Source organism: Herpailurus yagouaroundi, unplaced genomic scaffold, assembly GCF_014898765.1.
Source record: "Herpailurus yagouaroundi ecotype Mexico unplaced genomic scaffold, PumYag 185, whole genome shotgun sequence".
NCBI lineage: Eukaryota > Metazoa > Chordata > Mammalia > Carnivora > Felidae > Herpailurus > Herpailurus yagouaroundi.
Window position 1 is genome coordinate 10,343,567 of NW_024412416.1, and position 19,446 is coordinate 10,363,012.

Below are 19,446 nucleotides of genomic sequence, written 5' to 3' on the forward strand. Positions count from 1 at the left end.
ATGATTCCACCTTTGGAAGGAGAGTCACTGTGACTGGGTGGTCAGGGAAGGTCTCTCAGAGCCTAGGGCTGGAGTATAAGAAGGAGCCACCCATGCAAAGATATGAATAAAGAATATACTAAGTAGGACAAAAAGCAAACAGTGTGAAGATTCTGGGGTGAGAAAGAACACAGATCATCACTACCCAGGGGGTAATGGATGCGTGATAAAAAGGCAAAAAGCAACTTAGGACAAATTGTCAAAGGAATAGAAAAATTAAGAGATCTGAACCATGGGAAACATTTTAATAAAGATGTGAATACTCGCATTCCTAATATACTACTAAAACCTGCACTGCTCTCTGTCACATGGAGTTCTCAAACAGTGGATGAAAGTAATTGCTTTGCCAGTAACGTGTTTTAAAAAGCAAAGAATTTTATTTAGAAATCCAGATTTCTGATGCTTTTTGAAATTGTAGAAATAGCATCTATATTCTACAACACAGCAATTGGCTAAAGTTGGGTATGGCTGCTCCCTTTAGGTGGGCATGTATTTCCGAGTCTCTGCCATTCCTTACAAGGTATGTCTGGGTAGTTTCCCTGCCTGGCAACCCTGAGGCCAGGAGGTGAAAAGATTTTATCATTTTGGATATTGAGAAGGATTCATAAGACTCCACTGAGTATGGTCAAATAAGGCTTTTATTTAAAGGCAAAGGCCACGGTGGAGCAATGGAAGATCATATAGGTAAGCATTGGGGATTCAAGAGACATCCAGGCACAGTCTCTCCAGGGTCCTTCTTATTCCCATATAGACCTATCTCTAGATTGAACCACCAAGGTCTGTGCAAGAAATCTTCACTCTGGGAGAGCTCAAGATAGAAGTTCCCACAGGGACTTTCATGTCCCTTTGGTCTTACGATCAAGCCCTGACCGACCAGTGATACCACCGAAAATCATTAGTAAACAAACTGGCCCCAGGGTTGCCAGGGGAGTTTCAGACTTTAAATAGCACCTCATAAATACCATTGCCCTTATCTTGCCCAGAAGTCAGAGCCAATATCCAGGTGTCTCTAAAGATAAACATAGATCTTTTCCAGTCTGGCTGCAAATCAAGTCTATCCTAATAAAGAAGATAATGTGCTTTGAAGACAAGGTAGCCCACTTTGGTATAGAGACATTGTACCAAAAAGGCAGCTGAGTTCTGGAAGATCATGGGTTTGACTTCTGCCAATAACCAGCTGCATCACCTTCTGGTCCCTTGGGGTGAAGCTCAGCCCCGCTCCCGCCCCACTGGCCATCTGCTTGTTGTAAGACAGCCAAGTACAGCTATCAGCCTCTTTCCACTTACCGGCTTGCCAGAGTTCTTGCCGTGTCTCCTCTCTGGCCCTTGCCCTGATCCACCCCTTCTCCTTTATTTCTACCTCTTTATTTCTGATAGACTGAGTTTTTTGAAAGCACAGGGCAAGGATTTATTTATCTTTATGCCACTCTTCCGGGTTCACTGACATGCGGAGAATGGGGCTTAGCAAATTTCCTTGTGAAGACTTTGGTTTCCTCTCCTGCTCTTTTATCAACCATTCCCATCTCAGACTCTGGCTCTTGGCTGTACTGTCCATGACTGGCCTTATTGTGGTTCCCCTGAATGGGTCCACCCTCTAGAAACCACCACAATGGCAGTCCCAACTTTTTCTTTAGTGGAATGGCTGAGGGATCACCCAGTCTCACTGGGTAATGATCACATCTGAGACGCCCACAGTACATACCTCCCTTCACTGGCTTTGGCCCAGGTGACACCCTCTGTCACCTGCCTCACCTCCTCTCACCTGTTGTGGGAGGTGTCCAGAGGGAAGCTTTGCTTTTCTAAGAGATTTCTAGCGTGGTCATATGTGAACAAGGCAATTTCAAGATTCTCACAGTATTCTCAGGAATTTTTTCTTTTTTTTGAGAGAGAGATAGAGAGCAAGCAGAGGAGGGGCAGAGAGAGAGAGAGAGAGGGAGAGAGAGAATCCCAAGCAGGCTCTGCGCTGCCAGTGCAGAGCCTGACTTGGGGCTCAAACTCCTGAACTGTGAGACCATAACGTGAGCCAGAACCAAGAGTCAGATGCCTACCCAACTGAGCCACCTGGACACCCCTGTCAGGAAATACTTTTAGAGGCCTCTTGTGTCCAGTGTGAGAGAAGATTAAGGGAAGTGACAAGTACCACTGCCCCAGGGCTAGTAGACAGAAACCTTACCAGTGACCTGATTCCTTTCTGTTACAGTTGCTCCCACCATGGCTGTGGGCCTGTCTTCTACTCACCAAAGACATGGCCTCGTCTGCTCACAGGTTCATGGCTTGACCCAGAATATTGCGTGTAGCTTAAGCTTGATCACACATTGCTGGGAGGGTGAAGTCTCCAGGCTGCCTTGCAGCGTCTTTATTTCCCATAAGTATGGTTGGAGAGAGAACCCTTCCCTGATTTGAGGTGCTACCCTTATGCTATGTTGCTGAAGCAAGGGACTTCTGTCCCTCAGACCCCCCAGTCTGTCTGCAGACTTCCATCTCTGGACCTGTTAGGCACACGCAGAACCTAGAACTTCCAGAAGTGGTAATTCGACTCTTCCATAGGGTTGGGGCTTCTCCTGAGCTGAGGGGCCAGACCTGAGGGGGTGTGTTGAATCCTCAGGCAGAGTGACAAAGGCCTTATCCAACCCAGGTGTCCTTGAATGGTACTGGTGTGTCTTTTCTTGTGGGTTTCTCCATACATTGATGAGCCGGTCACTCAACTGTAAGCCCAGATTTCTTCCATCAGATTTCAGAAAACTTTATTAGCTATTTTTAAATTGTGGTCAGAGAGGAAAACTCTTAACTTCAGTTTCTTCATCTGTTCATCTGTTAATTTTTTTTAATGTTTATTTATGTTTGAGAGAGAGAGAAAGAGAGAGAGATAGAGAGGGGCAGAGAGAGAGGGAGAGAGAGAATCCCAAACAGGCCCTGCACTGTTAGCACAGAGCCAGTTGTGGGGCTTGAACCCAAGAACCGAGCGAAAATCAAGAGTTGGATGCTTAACCGGCTGAGCCACCCAGGTGCCCCTCTTCATCTGTTAAGTAAAGATATTAATAATTCCCTCACACGGTTGGAATGACAAACTGAAATTATTACATATGTCACCTGGTATAGTACTTAGGACACAGTAGGAGCTAAACAGATACTGGTTCCTTTGCCCCTTCCTTTTTCCTCTGCCCATTTATTTCTAAGTATCTTGTGTGACAGTTAGGAAAGAGTCCCAGCTTCCAATAGATTAGGAAAGTGAACCTACCTCCAAAGATTCATTCAGTTGAGTTTATTGGACACGTAAAGTACTAGAAAAGTCCAACACAGTAATTGCCAGATTGTTTTCCACTTGACAAGTTGTTCAAGCCAAACCTTTTTGGTGCCAAGTACCTGTATCCAAAAGAAAGCATTTACTCATCCCAGAAGTTTCCAAGCATCCAGATGTCATATACACACAGTGCTTGGCTGACTTAACCTAACACATCTGATTTCATGGAGGTGTGCAAACAGATACCCTGATGTCCTTCTCTGACTTAATACCAAAGTGAGACTTCACTAGGAGCTTCCTGCATATGTTAAATCTTTATCAAATTTATCTCCCAGACCCTAGTCTAAGACAATATTGCCCTTCAAGGAGGTATATTTGGTTGAATAATAAAGAAATGGAAAGGAAATCGTTCATTTGGGAGGTGCTCCTTTTGATCCCTGCAAAGTATATGTGTACAGTCCAACAAATAAGTTGTTGTACAGAAAGGGAGCTCAGAAGCCTCCCAGGATAATTAATGCATTTAATTTCTATGTATTCAAGCAAAAAAAAAAAAAAAAAAGAGTTCAAAATGGCTTCTTAGTCCTTGGTTCATTGTACACTTCACCCTGCTGCCTCGGATGCTCAGAGAGTATATTCTGTTTACATGAAAAGCATCTCTAGAGATGGCAAGAGTGTGATATGTACCAGCTCTCTGGAAGGAAATTTGGCCACAAACTCATCGAGCCTGTTTGACCTCATAGTTTCGTTTCTTGGAATCAATTCTGAGCAAATGACCAGCAACACAGACAGAGACATATGTACAAACATGTTCTCTGTAGGGATATTTATCAAATGGAAAAGTAGGTTATGAGACTTCCAATACAGAACGATCTCAACCATATAAATGCAGTGTGTAGTTGTATGTGTACAAATAGAAATACAAAGACAGAAACATGCTAACAACAGCTTTGGGTGGGCGGCATGATGGAGGGTTTTTGCCTCCACTTTTATACAGTTTTGGGTGTGTGTGTGTGTGTGTGTGTGTGTGTGTGTGTGTATTTGTATTTTTCATATTTTTCTATTGTGATTATGAATTATTTTATTTATTTCTGGAACAAATATTAATGGAGTGCTTCCTATGTGCCAAACTCTGAGCTGGGTGCTAGAGACGTAGAGAATTTCACTCAAACAAAACCAACACAATCCCTTCCTCCAGGAGTTGACAGATGTTGAACAAATACATGTGTGAGAGCAAACAGACATATGTGATAGGGAAGAAGGAAGAATATATTGCAGAAATACCAGCAGAGAGGACAGAATTGCATTTGGAGCAGGGGCTAGGGAACTATAACCTGTTTTTGTTTTTACATATTTTTAAAAATGTTTTATTTATTTTGAGAGAGAGAGAGCAAGAGAGCATGAGCAGGGGAGTGGCAGAGACAGAGGGAGAGAGAGAATCCCAAGCAGGCTCTGTACTGTCAGCACAGAGCCGGACACAGGGCTCGAACTCAGGAACCGAGAAATCGTGACCTTAGCCAAGATCAAGAGCCCAAAGCTCAACCAACTGAGCCACCCAGGTGCCCCTGTTTTTACGTTTTTAAAGGACTGTAAAGAAAAATAGGAAGAAGAAGAAGATGTTAAAGAGCTATAGGACATCTGCAAAGTAAACTATTTTTACAAGAGAAATGTTTTTTTCTCTGCCCCTTGACAGAAAAAGTTTGCTGAGTCCTACTTTGGAACATCAGGAGGCCTCTCTAAGGAGATGGCAATAAATCTGGGCACTTACCCACGAGTTAGCAAAAAGAAAAAAAAAATTCCCAACAAAGTCTTATTGGAGGAAACTCGGAAAATGTCTTAGTTAAAAAAAGCTTTTTTATTGGGAATCTGGCTCCTTCTGCAGGTAAGGAGGGAGGTACATTTAAAGGGCATGCTACTATAAATAAGTTTCTTCTGCCAGTCTATGTCCTTTTACCTCAGATGCCTTTAATATATGGTGGGTTTGACTTTAAAATACCGCCAACTTATTTTCATGTTTCTAATCCCGTGGCTTTCTTAGGTCACAGCCAGTTCCACACTGCACCACTCCCAACGACAATCGCAACTTGTATTAATTGTGCATTTACTTCTGTGCCAGGCGTCCTGCTAGGTACTCTCCATCCACTGTGCCATGCAATCCTAACAACTCCACAGGATGAGCACATTATCTGACTTTTACAAAGAAGGAGCAACGATCAGAGAAGCCGAATGGGTCGCCCGTGGTCATGCTGCGGGTAATTTGTGAAGCCAGGGCTAAGAGCTGGCTCATCTCACTTTCAAGACGGGGCTCTTTCTCTTATGGCACCTGTCGGTGCGGGCCCCTCCTTCTTCCATGGAGGCCTAATTCATTTCCTGTGTGGTGTTCTCACTATTAAGAGCCCTTCTCGCTCTACCACATTCCCCTCCTTTTGCCCCCATTCCCCCGACTCTGCAAGTAGCCATCGTGGTTTTTAATTTCCTTAAAACCTCAGTGTATTGGGCGGCAGATTTTCTTAATATGCCACTGAGCTTGTTGAGTGGAACTGAAGGGTGATACTCTGTAGCCTTCTAGCTAGTCCCTTATCTGCTGCGTGCTAAAGTAATTTTTGATAACTCCATTGCATTTCAATTTTCCAAATTTATTGTCTTAATTTCCTCTGCTAAAGACAGATTTTAAATGGGTTTAATAGCACAGCCATTTCAGAGGCATCGTTACTTTTCTATTTCTCTTCTCTGTGGATCAGCCCTTCTTCCGTCCATTTCTTCCCCGTCATAGCCTCCCAAAAAAGTGCAGGGGAGGAAAATCTTCCCTCTGCCCTCCCTGGCTGAAAGCCCTGTGAATTAAAGTGACAAAAGACAGATTAACAAGAGGAAAGCAGCTTATTAACATGTGCAATACATGCACACACACAGAAGCACTCCAAAGGGATGGTTAGGACTTCGCCTTAGCATTTTCCCAAAGGACAATACATTTGTAGAGAAGGAACAAGTCCCAGGGGAAGGCAAGAAAGCCTTCCAGGGCTGGCAAATGGTGCAAACTAATGGAAGATAAGGTTGTTGCAGTAAGGTTTGTTATGTTGATGCCTCTTGGTGCTGTCCCTGAGCTGGAAAGAGTCTGTGGTGATTACAATCCCAAGCCTGTTTTTTAGGCAAATGTGAGGGAGGGCACAGAGCTCTGTTTTGGAGTCTGCTGTTTCTCAGCTGTCATCAGCTCAAAATAACCCTTCAACCAAAGTGGCATATTTTGGGGGCAGCATATCTTGACCGCTACCACAGCATTTTGAGAAGCGTTTCTTATTCTTTCTAGTTCCTCCTTTTGCTGCGGACAGTGGGTAGCAAAAGCACCAGGCTCGGAGCCAGGAGACCAGACGTGTGGTGCCAGCAGGTTCTGGGCCAGCAGGGAACTTCCAGAAGAGTCACTGACCTTATCTGGGGCTTGGGAGTCCTCATCTACTAAAGCTGAGTTGCTGGAGTCAATATCCAATCTCTGAGATGCATCAATTTGCCGATGTGTCTGGATCGGTCAGGGCGTGGTCAGCAGACAGACATTGTAGCAGTTATTGGAACAGAGAGAACTTAATATAAAGAATTATTAGCTGGGTGAGTTAAATGTGTTTATAAAATGTACCGAGATAGTGAATGCAGGGAGCAGGTACCACCGTGGGACTGGGGGAGTAAAGTAAAGAGATCCGCATTATTGTAACTGCAGAGCTCAGAGGAGGAAACCCGAGGAGCCATAACTCAGATCTCTGGAGACGGGACCCTGCCTGGCCGGTGTTGGTGTGGGAGGGGAGGAAAGGGCAGGATGTGGCTGGTTCTGCTAATTGCATTCAGTGGCTCCTGTGGAAAGGCATTGCTGCTTCCTGCTGATGGATGCTGGGGTGGAATTTACAGGAGCAGAAACCTCAGGTCCCTTCTTCTTGCTCCAGCCTTTCAGCCTCTCTCTCTAGTGCCCCCTATTGGCAGAGGCCCAGCAGGGACTGTCTGGCAGAGCATAGGTGTTTGTGGACAAAGTAGGAGCTGGAAGGGTGGCTTCGGGGCTGAGTGACAATAGCTTAATAAGTGGCACAATGTTCATCGCTGAGATTGCACACTGCTAGTCTAGAAGCTACTTTTGACCACTGGCCAAAGTCTGGTCTGTAGACATGTTTTGTGTGGCATTCACAATAGTTGACCTAAACATTTGTGTCTGGGCTTATTTAAAAAAATTTTTTTAATGTTTACTTATTTATTTTGAGAGAGAGAGAGAGAGAGAGAGAGAGAGAGAGAGAGGATGAGCAGGGGAGGGGCAGAGCAGGTGAGGGGCAGAGAAACAAGGAGAGAGAATCCCAAGGAGGCTCTTCACTGTCAATACAAAGCCTGATGTGGGGCTTGAACTCACGAACTGTGAGATCACGGCCTGAACTGAAATCAAGAGTTGGACACTTAACCGATTGAGCCACCCAGGCGCCCCTATCTGGGTTTATTTTTTAAATCTGAATATGTTCTTCCTGGGAAATCCACACACTTTCATTGTTCATGATTTATATTTAAAAAAAAAAATGAGTAAGAAGGCAGTTTGGAAACCAGTGATCAGTTTACACATGTGGTGGTAGGGCCCTTAGAGGGTGTGAGAATATTCTCCCAAATCTCACAACCAGTGAATGAGATTTTGTGGTTCTAAGGCCAGGATTCTCATCCCTGCCCGTCAGTGTGCTCCCAGGAGGATGGGTGAGCTCTGGTCTGCTACTTCCTCAAAGTGTGGTCCTCGGATCAGCAACACCAGTCTTGTCAGAAATGCAGAATGTCAGGCCCTGCCCCAGACTTACTGAATCATACCTGATTTTTTTTAATTAAAAAAATTTTTTTAATGTTTATTTTTGAGAGGGAGAGAGGGAAAGACAGAGACAGAGAGAGACAGAGACAGAGTGTGAGCAGGGGAGGGGCAGAGACAGAGGGAGACACAGAATCCAAAGCAGGCTCCAGGCTCTGAGCTGTCAGCATAGAGCCCTATGCGGGGCTTGAACCCACGAACTGTGAGATCATGACCTGAGCTGAGGTCAGATGCTTAACTCACTGAGCTGCCCAGGTGCCCCTGAGTCAGTAACTGATTTTACTGTGATCCCGTCATGCTTTCCGTGTGCACAGTAGCATCTGAGACATGCTGAAGATAGCTTTATAGAACAAAGAGAAGCAAACATTAATTGGATGTTACTGTTTTCCTTTGGGATAGGGCCAGAGTATGAAGTGTACAGGTTGGTTCTCAGCAAGTCTCCTGACAATTATTCTGATTTCCCTCCTCCCTTCCTCCCGATTTACAGGCCCCCACACATGATGCAAACAGCTACATGCACACATATAACCACATGTGCATGCATGCCTACATCATATGCATTCTCTCTCCCTCTCTCCTCCCTCTCTCTCTCTCTCTCTCACACACACACACACACACACACACACACTCTCACTCATGAGCCATTATCATGTGGCCTCTGTTCTCCCCCGCCCGGCCCGAATCCCTCACCTCGTTCCCCGCCGTGCACTGTGCTCTACTCACACTGATCTACTTGGACACAGTTGCCCGAACATATCAGGTGCCCCCTTCGCCTCCTCAGTCTTGTGTGCATGCTGCCTGCCACTGCCTGTGATTCACACGCCCAATGACCAAGATGGAAACCTGATCATCAGCTCAATGTCTGGCTCTTAGAAGCCTTCCCACATTGAGTAAGATGTATTCAGGCTGCGCTCATTCTCTGTGTTTGTATAGTACCCAACACACACCTTTCATGGAACATTCTTTCTCACTAGGGGATAATCGTATAATTTATGGTTTATCTCCTTGAAAGGAAGGAACCTTGCCCCACTTAGCAAGCAGTTCTAAGGAGGAGCAAACAAGGAAGGAAGAAACTAATACAGAGCTAGTAAGTCTGACCGATGCTTATCTGTAAAGAACAATAAAGCGTAGTGGTTAAACATCGACTCTGAGGTTGGGATTCCCAGATCAAAATCTTGGTACTTCTGCTAGGTGTCTGACCTTCCGGAACTACTTTAGCTCTCTGTAAATCAGTTTTCTTCCCTAGAAAACAGTAATGGTATCTGTGGGGTTGTTGTGAACATTAAAGGGATCAACTATGCCAGTAAAATGCTTTGCATGAAGCCTGGCTGGTGGTGAGCGCTCACTCTTGTGTTTGCCAGCTCGGTACTATGATGTGATATGTTAAGCTCTTATGATCTATTGCTGTATAACCTGCGGGCTTAAAGCACCCATAGCATTTCCTTTGCAATTTGGGCAGGACTCTCCTTCTCCCTCCCTCCCTCCCTCCCTTCCTTCCTTACAACATCTGCTCTTCATTCCAAAACATTTATTGACCAGGTATCATGAGAGAACCACAAGGCATTTGTTGGCTGAATGAGATATTGGAAATTCTTGACAAGAAGTTGTGCTGAGGCCAACACAGTTTGGAAGCTGAACAGACCTAACTTGGAAAAAGATGTTCCCTCTCTGCTCTTATCTGGAAGTCCTAAATTACCAAGTACAAGGGCTTGTGTAAAACCCCAGTCTAAGTTGGGCCGGTGGTGATAGCCCAGCAGTCTACCTGGAAGGTGGGGGGAAGGGCGGGGCATCTCAGGTGTGGGGCTCCTGAACGTGGCAATTATGTTAGGTGGGTTACCTAAGTCAGAGGAAGTAGAACCCAGTTCTTTCCTGGCGAGAACCTGGTTGGGCATGGATGGAGTTTGGGTCTTTTCCAATTGGTTAAGGTATTGGATGCTAATTGGAAATTAGCATGGGGGCCAGGATCTCAGGACCAGGCACAAGGAAGTCATGTGGACTGGAAAGACCGGGTGAAAGTATCAGGGAGGCTGCAGGCTGACCCTCACTTGGGCTTGTGTAGTGGGATTCTGGGGTCATAGCCACAGAAGATGGCTTTAAGATACCCTCATGGTGAGTAAGGCAGTTCTGCTGGACATAGCTCACAATGGCTAAGAACTGAGCAAGATTAAGTCTACAGGGAACCAGATGATGGAGATCCTTAGCTGCTCAGGTCTGGGGAACAGATACACTCATAGTCTAGCAGAGCATACTGACTGACACATCATTTCCATAAGGCATGACACATACTCTGAGTTGGGTTTGCAGTCTTGACTCATTTTCTGAAACACAAGTGTGGGTGACTTAATATTAGTGGGAAATTGCTCGCTACATTTTCTGGGCTTTGGGCTGGGAACTGGTGAAATAGGGAGGAGGAGTTATCCTCATTCTATTACTTGTCTATGGATCCTCCGAGTGTACAGAGAAATGGCAGATTTGAACACAGGCTTGGCAATTTACCCTAGACATCCCCATGGTTGATTTCCTTTAGGTCTTTGCCTAAATGTCCTGTCTCAATGAGAGCCTCCTGAACCATCTTATTTAAAATCTCCACCTCCCACCCTGGCTCTCCTGGTTCCCTTCCTTCCCATTATTTTTCTCTATGACTCTTATCAGCCACCTACCAACTGTATATTTTACTCATTTATTATTTCTTTTCCCCAATTGGAACGTAAGCTCTACGAAGGCCAAGATTTTCAGGTGTTTGTACCTCACTGTATGCCCAGTAACTAAAAGAATGCTTACCTAATAATAGGCATTTAATATATACTGTAGACTCATAGGCATATTTCATGAAGTAACAGCATATACAGAAACGTAAAAGGAAATAGTGCCTTCCATGGCTTTGAGGTGTGTAAAGGCTGAAAGTGACAATACAGGTGAGTGAAAAAAATCTTAATGAACACCATTGACAACACCAAAGCTATCATTTCTTTTCATCTCATGGAATAAAATGATAAAAGAAAGAACTCTGTCATGGGGAAGATAAGACAGAGCGTAGTTAAATCTCTCCTTTTGGGGACCAGCCTTCAAGTTAATCAGCTAATTGAAGCTCTTTGCTTTCTGTCGGCCCTTCCTGGCACACACCTGCAGAAATAAAGCATCTGCAGATCCAGAAGCTTCCTTTCTGTGAAAGACAGTTTGTGTTCACCATTTGGTTTCCAGTCAAGGCCGGTGAAAGGATACTTATGTAATCTGTATTCCATATTTTTGACTTTGTGAAGGATGGTCTGCAAAGTTTCCTTCACAGGTGTGGTAAATCACATCAGGACTTAGCACAGGCATTGATAATTAGTAAGCCCTCAATATTTAGTAGGAAGACATTATCCACATGCTTCTGGGGATGTGCCATGACCGTGAAGATGCTGACTTTCATTGCAATACCATAAACATGTCAATAGCAATACATTTATAGGATATCTTAAATTAACCGATCTTATTATTAGAAGGGAAGTAAAGTTACATGTGATAAAGAAAGGATGCTCATTGCTGGGCTCTTATTACCCTAAGAAATCTGAACATTGGTTGTAGCTTGGAGATGGTCTTTTTTGGGGGGAATAATAACATAGCCAGTCTTATGGGTAGTTGGCATTTTTCACTCACACCCTTTTCTTCCTTCCCATGTTCCTTATAACCTTTTGGTCACACTTTCCCCTTGAAATTCTCTCTTTAAACATAACCCTGCAGGTAAGGATTTTTATCACACAGCCCTTCCTTCCTTCCTTCCTTCCTTCCTTCCTTCCTTCCTTCCTCTTTCTTTTTCTTTTTTCTTTCTTTCTTCCTTTCCTTCTTTCTTTCTCTTTCTCTTTCTTTCTTGCTTGCTTGCTTAAAAATAAAATGACAGCACTACCTTCTGCGGATTATGCCTCTAAAAGAGTCATCTTCAAGAAGGGTACATCAGACCCAGCTATGGTTGATCTATTTTAGTATGTGCACATATGTGGCAACCTGTGAGGCTAGTTTTTCAAATGGCATTCCTAAGAATTTGAATTCATACAGCACTTCTAATTTGCCATGAACATCTGTTATAGTCCACCTTTTATGTCTGTGACGCAGACTCTCTAGAACACATAAAAAGGGGCATTGGATTTTCTAGAACATTGCATGGTTTCTAATGTCTTGTCTTTTCTCTCCACCCTGTCTTCTCTTTCCCCCCACCTTGCAGGGGTGATAGTCTACCTAGGAATGATGGCGGGGGCCTTCGTGCTGGGGGGCCTGGCCGATAAGCTGGGGAGGAAGAGAGTCCTCAGCATGTCTCTGGCCCTCAACGCCTCCTTCGCCTCTCTCTCCTCCTTCGTGCAGGGATATGGAGCCTTCCTCTTCTGCCGACTCCTCTCAGGCATAGGGTATGCAAACGCAGGGCTTTGCTGGACCCTCATAGACCAGTTTTCCATCCATCCTGGCACTATAGTTCCGAGTGGTACTTCTGGAAAACCTTGGACTGGGTTTTGTGTTTGACTTCCAAGATAGTACATTAAAGCTGAACCTTAGAAAGGGGTTAGGTTGTAAAGTCAGTGTATAAGGTCAAAATAACCCGATACTGGCTTCACCTTAGCCAGTCTTTCAAATTCACTGGGTTACTTTACCACAGAACTTATGGGTGGGGTGTAAGGTGACTAGGTTTCTGCTAAGCCCATTTTTAGTGTATGACTCGATTCTTTCTTTTTGGCATTTTCTTTTTGCAGGATTGGGGGTGCTCTGCCCATTGTTTTTGCCTATTTTTCTGAATTCTTATCTCGGGAGAAGCGAGGAGAACACCTCAGTTGGCTGGGCATCTTCTGGATGACGGGGGGCATTTATGCATCTGCCATGGCCTGGAGCATCATTCCACACTATGGTGAGTGCACTGCCTTCAAAAAGCCCAGGGATCCTTGTCACTATGGCACCTGCATCCAACAACATTTGCCGTCCTCAACCTTATTCCCCAAGCTCACACACAGTTCCTGTGTGTGACCTTGATCTCTCTATAGAACTTCCAACTCTGGAAGACACATCACTAATTTCAGTACACACAGCTTTCTGGATAGAATACAATCTGTCCTTCCTGCCTCCCTCCCTCTCTCCTTCCTTCTTTTCTTTGTTCTATTTGAAAGAATTTCAACCTTTATCTCCCCAGCCCTCCTCCCCCTAGCAAGTTAGGCTTTGATAACCCCATTTTATAGATTCCATAACAAAAGCAAGAGAAGTTGGTGACTTAGCCAAGGTCACGTCCTGGCATGACCTTGAATGCTGGTGCTCTGCCTGCCCCCTGCTCCCATGCGGTACTCTTGTATACTCTCCATTCTAGTGCCTGCTGTCACTCTTGTTTGGCTGCAGAAGTGGGGCAGCCCTTACAGACAAGGTCTTCGATTCAGCTGGGACAATTTTATTATCCTGGATAATTGCAAAAACCAGATTCTCTGGACAGAGACCTGGCAGTGTTTACTTTCACAATTGGTTTTGTTAAGAGTAAAGTAGGAAGAACGCAGCAGTTTTGATTTCGATTATGTCTTTTAAGCATCCTGGGCAATAAATGCCATCAGCGTCCTTAAAATTGTTTTCGGTAAACCCCTGATGATGGGTGAGACTGTGCCATCATTTAGAATCCTGCAGAACTATAGGGGTAGCAGAGAACTGCCCGAAGCTAACCAACACTTCCCTAGCCATTCACCTCCTTGAAATCTCATCCTCTTTGTGTGTTCTGAGGTGATGGAAGCTCTTGCATATCTTTTTAAGAAGTTCTGGTATAGACACTGCCTACCCTGGATGATGCTGGATTCATTACCCTGGTAATCTGATAAATCCTAAAATCTCATTGTTTTAACATAACAGAAGTTTCTCCCTCTTGTAAAATAGGGCTGATATTCCTGATGTGCAGGTGGCTCTGTTCCATCAGCAATATTGGGGCTCAGACTCTTTCCAGCGTGTGATTGCACCGTCTGTAACACGTGGCTTAAAGTCTGCTTGGGGAAAGAGTATGGGCAATTGTACGTGCGTGGTTGTGAAGGGCCAACAGCCCTCTCTGCTTCCATCCCATTGGCCCCAAATCTGTAACGTGATCACCAATACTGCAAAGGACACTTGGCGATGCAATCTTGCCGTGTGCCCAGCAAGTAGAGGAAACGGGTTTGTGAACGTGGAATCTTTGCCATATCTCGTCTTTGAGAACCCACTGGATTTTCGTATAAGAAACAGAAAAGAAATAGAAACAGGAATAATGAAATCAAGGGATGAAGGGTTTTCCAGAGAATTCTGTCACCAGAAGCAGTTCTCCATCATTTTAGATACAAAATCATATTACTCCTAATATCATTTCTGCACTCTGCCTTTCACGCAAACACATACTTTAATGACTCATATACTATAGTGTTGGTTACATGGGTCAGAGGAATTGCTTCCCCTCCCCAGCAATTCTTGCTATAGTATCATTAGCACTGTTAACTCATCCCCATGTGTGAGCTCTAAGAAACTATTTCCACATTTAAATTAAGTAAACAATCTTTTTTTTTTTTTTTTTTTTTTTTTTTTTTTTTTTTTTTTTTTTTTTTATGGAGGAGAGGCATGTAGGGACAAATAAAACCTGCATAAAAGCTGAGCCAAAGTAGTGATGCTGTGTGGTTGCGGCCAAGTCACTTCATCTCGTCCAGCCGTGGTTCCTTCACCTAGAAGGCGGAGAGGGAAGGAAGGAAGAGCCATAGAGATCTGTGCCTCTCATTCAGTAATAACTAGGATGCAAAGGGCAGTGCTGAGAATATGTTTCAAATGCTTCTCGTCCTCGAGCTAGCTTCCATCCCAGCAGCACCAACAAGGTCACCCTCCCATTTGCACACTGCTTGTTCCACCAAGGAAGTTCCCCCGCACACCTGACCAGGGAGCTTCTGATTGGTTCAGCTTAGGTCATGAGTCCACCTCAGCCAATCACGACACCCCAGGGATGCTGGGTCCTGATTGGTTTCCGGATACTTTTCCCTCCTCTCCGGCATGGGGGGCGGAGTCAGTGCCCCCCAGACCACGTGTCTGCATTATTATGACCGAGCCCACAGCTTGTGGGGTGTTGTGAGAGGGACTACCCACAATGGTCCCTGCACGGTGCATCGCTTTTTCACTTTGCTTTATGCGTACAAGCACACACTGATGTCTGGGGGTCTGGCTGCTAAGGAAGCGATACTAGGATTCGAGTTGGGAGCGTGTTGACCAAGTTGAATGGGATGCCCATGGCGGAGGGGCCACATAGCTGCTGGCTGGCCGCTGCTGGCTGACATCAGGGCTCCTGGTGAAATATTTTACCCCAAACGGACAGGATGTGTTTCCTGTTTGCAGGCTTGTATGAAATCTGTGACTTTTATAGTCCCTTTTTAACATACAAGCCTCTGGGATGATTATGCGTCATTGAAACAAGCACTAGCTGGGGCGGGGAGCCTACCCTAGGAACATGGGAGACTAGAATGACCTTATCACAGGAGTGATTATTTACCTTAAGCCTCATTTTACCGGGACCAGATGTCCTGTCCACAGTTAACCAGACATTTGATGATATTTCTCAATGTGCCTAAGACATTAATCCTCTCACACCCCTCCCCTGAGCAGGGACACACGCCAGGGGAACTAAAGAAAGGAGACTCATGTTTGTGCTCGGCTTGTGCAACCCACTTAATTGCTTTTGCAGGAATGAAGTGATGGGGGGTCTTGGCACCAGGAATTCGGGCGACTGAGTCATTGAGAAAGAAAATTACAAAACTCAGAATGTTTTCCTGGGAATTCATGGGCACAGCCCAGAAAAAAAAAATATGAATATATTATGGAAGATGAATTCCCATTGTAGTCAGCACCACCAGCTGTTTGTGAAATCATGACGGAGGGCAAGCTAAAAGATCAGTAACCAGAACAATCCCTGTCTCCAAATTAATAGTTGCTACATATATTTGGAAGCAGTTCACTGTTTAATTTTATTTAATTTAAGGTCCCAAAGATCTGCCTAATGAACGTGATAAATGCAGATTAGTAAAGCCGCCATAAAAACCATAGAGGCACAAGGGAATAATGGATTTTAGATAATTTATACATATTATCATAAAGAAAAAAGTTTGTCTTGCTTTAGAAACACACCTGCTTCTGCTCTCCTTCCCTCATTGTCCACCTGAGTTTCACTGCTGTGTAGTTTTGATCAACTTGACTTCTAATTACTCCAGAGTAGCTTTTGGACATGAGCTGCAAATGTGTAAATATGACTGTGGTTTTATCTTCCCCTTTCTAGTGTTGCTCTCAGGAGGAAGGAAAGGCTTTTTAATTAAAATTAAAGCAAACAAACCCCAGGGACAGCATGCTGTGCAAAACAGAGATTTGGTTCCCGTTGAGAAAGTTGGATGAAGTGTGTATTGTGTGACCAAATGTGTCACGGTGGTTTCAGTCCCTCTTTCCCCCCCAACCTGGGATTCCCTCTGGCTCGTCCTTTAATTGCTCCAAGTAGGAAGAATCAGCAGAAACAGCAGTGCGTAGACCGAGTTGAAGCACAATGAGAGGAATAGAGCATTGAAGACATTCACTGCCCACCACGGAGTTGGCCATATGGTGTATTCTGAAGTATAAACGTACCTCATTTTATTGCACTGCATTTTATTGTGCTTCACAGATAGTAAATGGAGTAGATACTTTGTGTCCCAGTAATGATTACCCTCCAAACTTGAGAAATCAATATATTCATTTATACAGTTCTGTCTTAAAAATATGCTGTTGGAGTGTCTTCAAAGCTGCTCTGAATGGCATGAGAAAACCAATCTATTTTATAACGTTGGATTTAAAAAAAATTTTTTTTTAATGTTTATTTTTGAGAGAGAGACAGAGCATGAGGTGGGGGGGGGAGGGGAGTGCGGGGAGAGAAACTGAATCCAAAGCAGGCTCCAGGCTCCAAGCTGTCAGCACAGAGCCCAACACGGGGCTCAAACCCACAGGCAGCAAGATCATGACCTGAGACGAAGTCAGATGCCTAACTGACTGAGCCACCCAGGTGCCCCTAACCTTGGATTTTTTTTTTTTTTTAACGTTTATTTATTTTTGGGACAGAGAGAGACAGAGCATGAATGGGGGAGGGCCAGAGAGAGAGGGAGACACAGAATCGGAAACAGGCTCCAGGCTCTGAGCCATCAGCCCAGAGCCCGACGCGGGGCTCGAACTCACGGACCGCGAGATCGTGACCTGGCTGAAGTCGGACGCTTAACCGACTGCGCCACCCAGGCGCCCCGGATTTTTTTTTTTTTTAAGCAATTCTTTTGCTGATCTTTGCTGATATTCGTCTATTTCAGTCAACAGCTTCGGCACTAAGTATCATGTAACTATTTCCAAACAAATCAAATCTACCCTCAAAGCAGATGAACGATTGGTTGTCAGAAGCTTTTGTATCCAGCAGATCTGTGGTGATAGTGTTACCTGCATTCTGCAGCTATGAAAACCCACCAACACAGTAATGATGTGAGAAAGCCAGGATTTATACTCTGATCTATGTGACTACAAATGTCTAGGCTCTTTCCTCTGTGTTACCATTCCTCAAAAGAGGGACTTTTGCGACCCATGGGCACATTTGAAATAATGTTTTGTAGATCCCGAAGCAATTTCTAAAAATGAATTTTAGAGTGCTTTCAATAACCGACGCTGAGTAGGAGCTAGTCTCTCCATTTCAGTGATGATAGAATTCATTTGAATTTAGAAGCCCCATCTCTTTAAAATAAAAAAAAAATGTAATATAGGCATACCTTGGAGATATTAGGAGTTCAGTTTCAGACTGCTGCAATAAAGCAAATATCACAGTAAAGTGAGCCAAGTGAATTATTTGGCTTCCAGTGCATACGGCAGTTATGTTTATACCAAATTATACTCTATTAAGGGTACAGTAGCATTATGTCTAAAAAATGTACACATCCTAATTAAAAAAATACTTTACTGCTGAAAACATGCTCACCATCTCCTGAGCTGATGGCAAATCATCACAGATCACAGATCCCCGTTACAAATATGGTAATAATGGAACGTTTGAAATATTTCTAGAATTACCAAGGCCTGACACAGACACACAAAGTGAGTGGATGCTGATGGGAAAATGGTGTCAGTAGATTTGCTCAACACGGGGTTGCCACAAACCTGCAATGTGCAAAAACCTCAGTATCTGTGGAGCACGATACATCGGGGTGTGCCCGTATTATGACTGACGGTGTTTTTCAAAGTGAGGGTCCTGTAACCCTTTGCATTAGAATCACCCGGAGCTGGTATTACCCTTTGACCTGGGTAAGAGGGATCCCCAGGGTCATGTAAGGCCCTGATCTGGCTCTCCTTCAGCCATACCCCTTCCTATAAGGCAAGGGGTCCCTGAAGAGTGATCAGCCTCCTACCAGATCATGCTCTGGTGCTCAGAACCCAGGAATTCCCACTAAACTCAAGGAATCATGACAAGGGCACTCGTTCTCATTGTGGTGGAGCGAGATTTGTTCACATGGGTCAACGCAAGGCCCCTCACTCTGTGGGAGGGGCTAGGAGAAGGAAAGGAAAGGAATCCTGCAAGGGTAGGTCAGGGCACCTTATTTGTCAAGGCCAGGGAATAGATCATCTGTTATTTAACAGTTTGTTTAACTTAAGTTTTTTAGAAGTTCATTTATTTATTTTGAGAAAGAGAGAGAGAAAAAATGAGCGGGGGAGGGGCAGGGAGAGAGGCGGGGTGGAAAGAGAGGATCCCCAGCAGGGTCCACGCTGTCAGTGGCATTAAATTTTAATGAATATATCGAAATATGGGATGCTGCCTTCCTTTGTACTCTTGGCCGAGAGAACGGGCCTGGCCCACCCTGGGGGGCTGTTGGGATGCACATTCCCAGAGCCCATTCCAGACTTCTGCGTCAGAAGCTGGGGGCACAGGCGGGGGCCTGCCCTTTAACCTGCTCCCCAGGTGATGCTCTCGCGCCCTAAGCTGAGAGCCAGGGCTGGAAGGTGACTCTGAGATCATGTCCAAAGTGCTCTGGCTGCTTCTTCGCAGGCTGGGGCTTCAGCATGGGCACCAATTACCACTTCCACAGCTGGCGGGTGTTTGTCATCATCTGCGCTCTGCCTTGCACCGTGTCCATGGTGGCCCTGAGGTTCATGCCAGAGAGCCCACGGTTCCTGCTGGAGGTGAGTCAGCACCCCCACCCCCCCCCCACCCCATGTGAGAGCCCTTTAGCCCCGCGTCCCCTCCTGCCTGCGGGTTGCAAACCACCCCCTCTGTTGGCCGACCTGGCCCATCATTATGTCTGGCTTCACTGCCATCCGCGGTGGCTTCGCACCCTGGATCGCAGACTGTCAGGGGCGGAGGGGCGCAGGGGCTCCC

At 45.1% G+C, this 19,446-nt stretch overlaps 1 protein-coding gene across 4 annotated transcripts in view; it reads left to right on the plus strand.

The window, feature by feature from the left end:
- Positions 1–19,446, plus strand: part of SV2B (synaptic vesicle glycoprotein 2B) — a 210,023-nt gene that overhangs the window by 149,547 nt on the left and 41,030 nt on the right. For all 4 annotated transcript variants that reach the window (XM_040493740.1, XM_040493737.1, XM_040493738.1 and 1 more), the window contains exons 3-5: positions 12,289–12,469; positions 12,809–12,960; positions 19,117–19,250. In XM_040493740.1, coding sequence (XP_040349674.1) covers positions 12,289–12,469; positions 12,809–12,960; positions 19,117–19,250 — 467 coding nt within the window. The remainder of the gene's footprint in view (positions 1–12,288; positions 12,470–12,808; positions 12,961–19,116; positions 19,251–19,446) is intronic.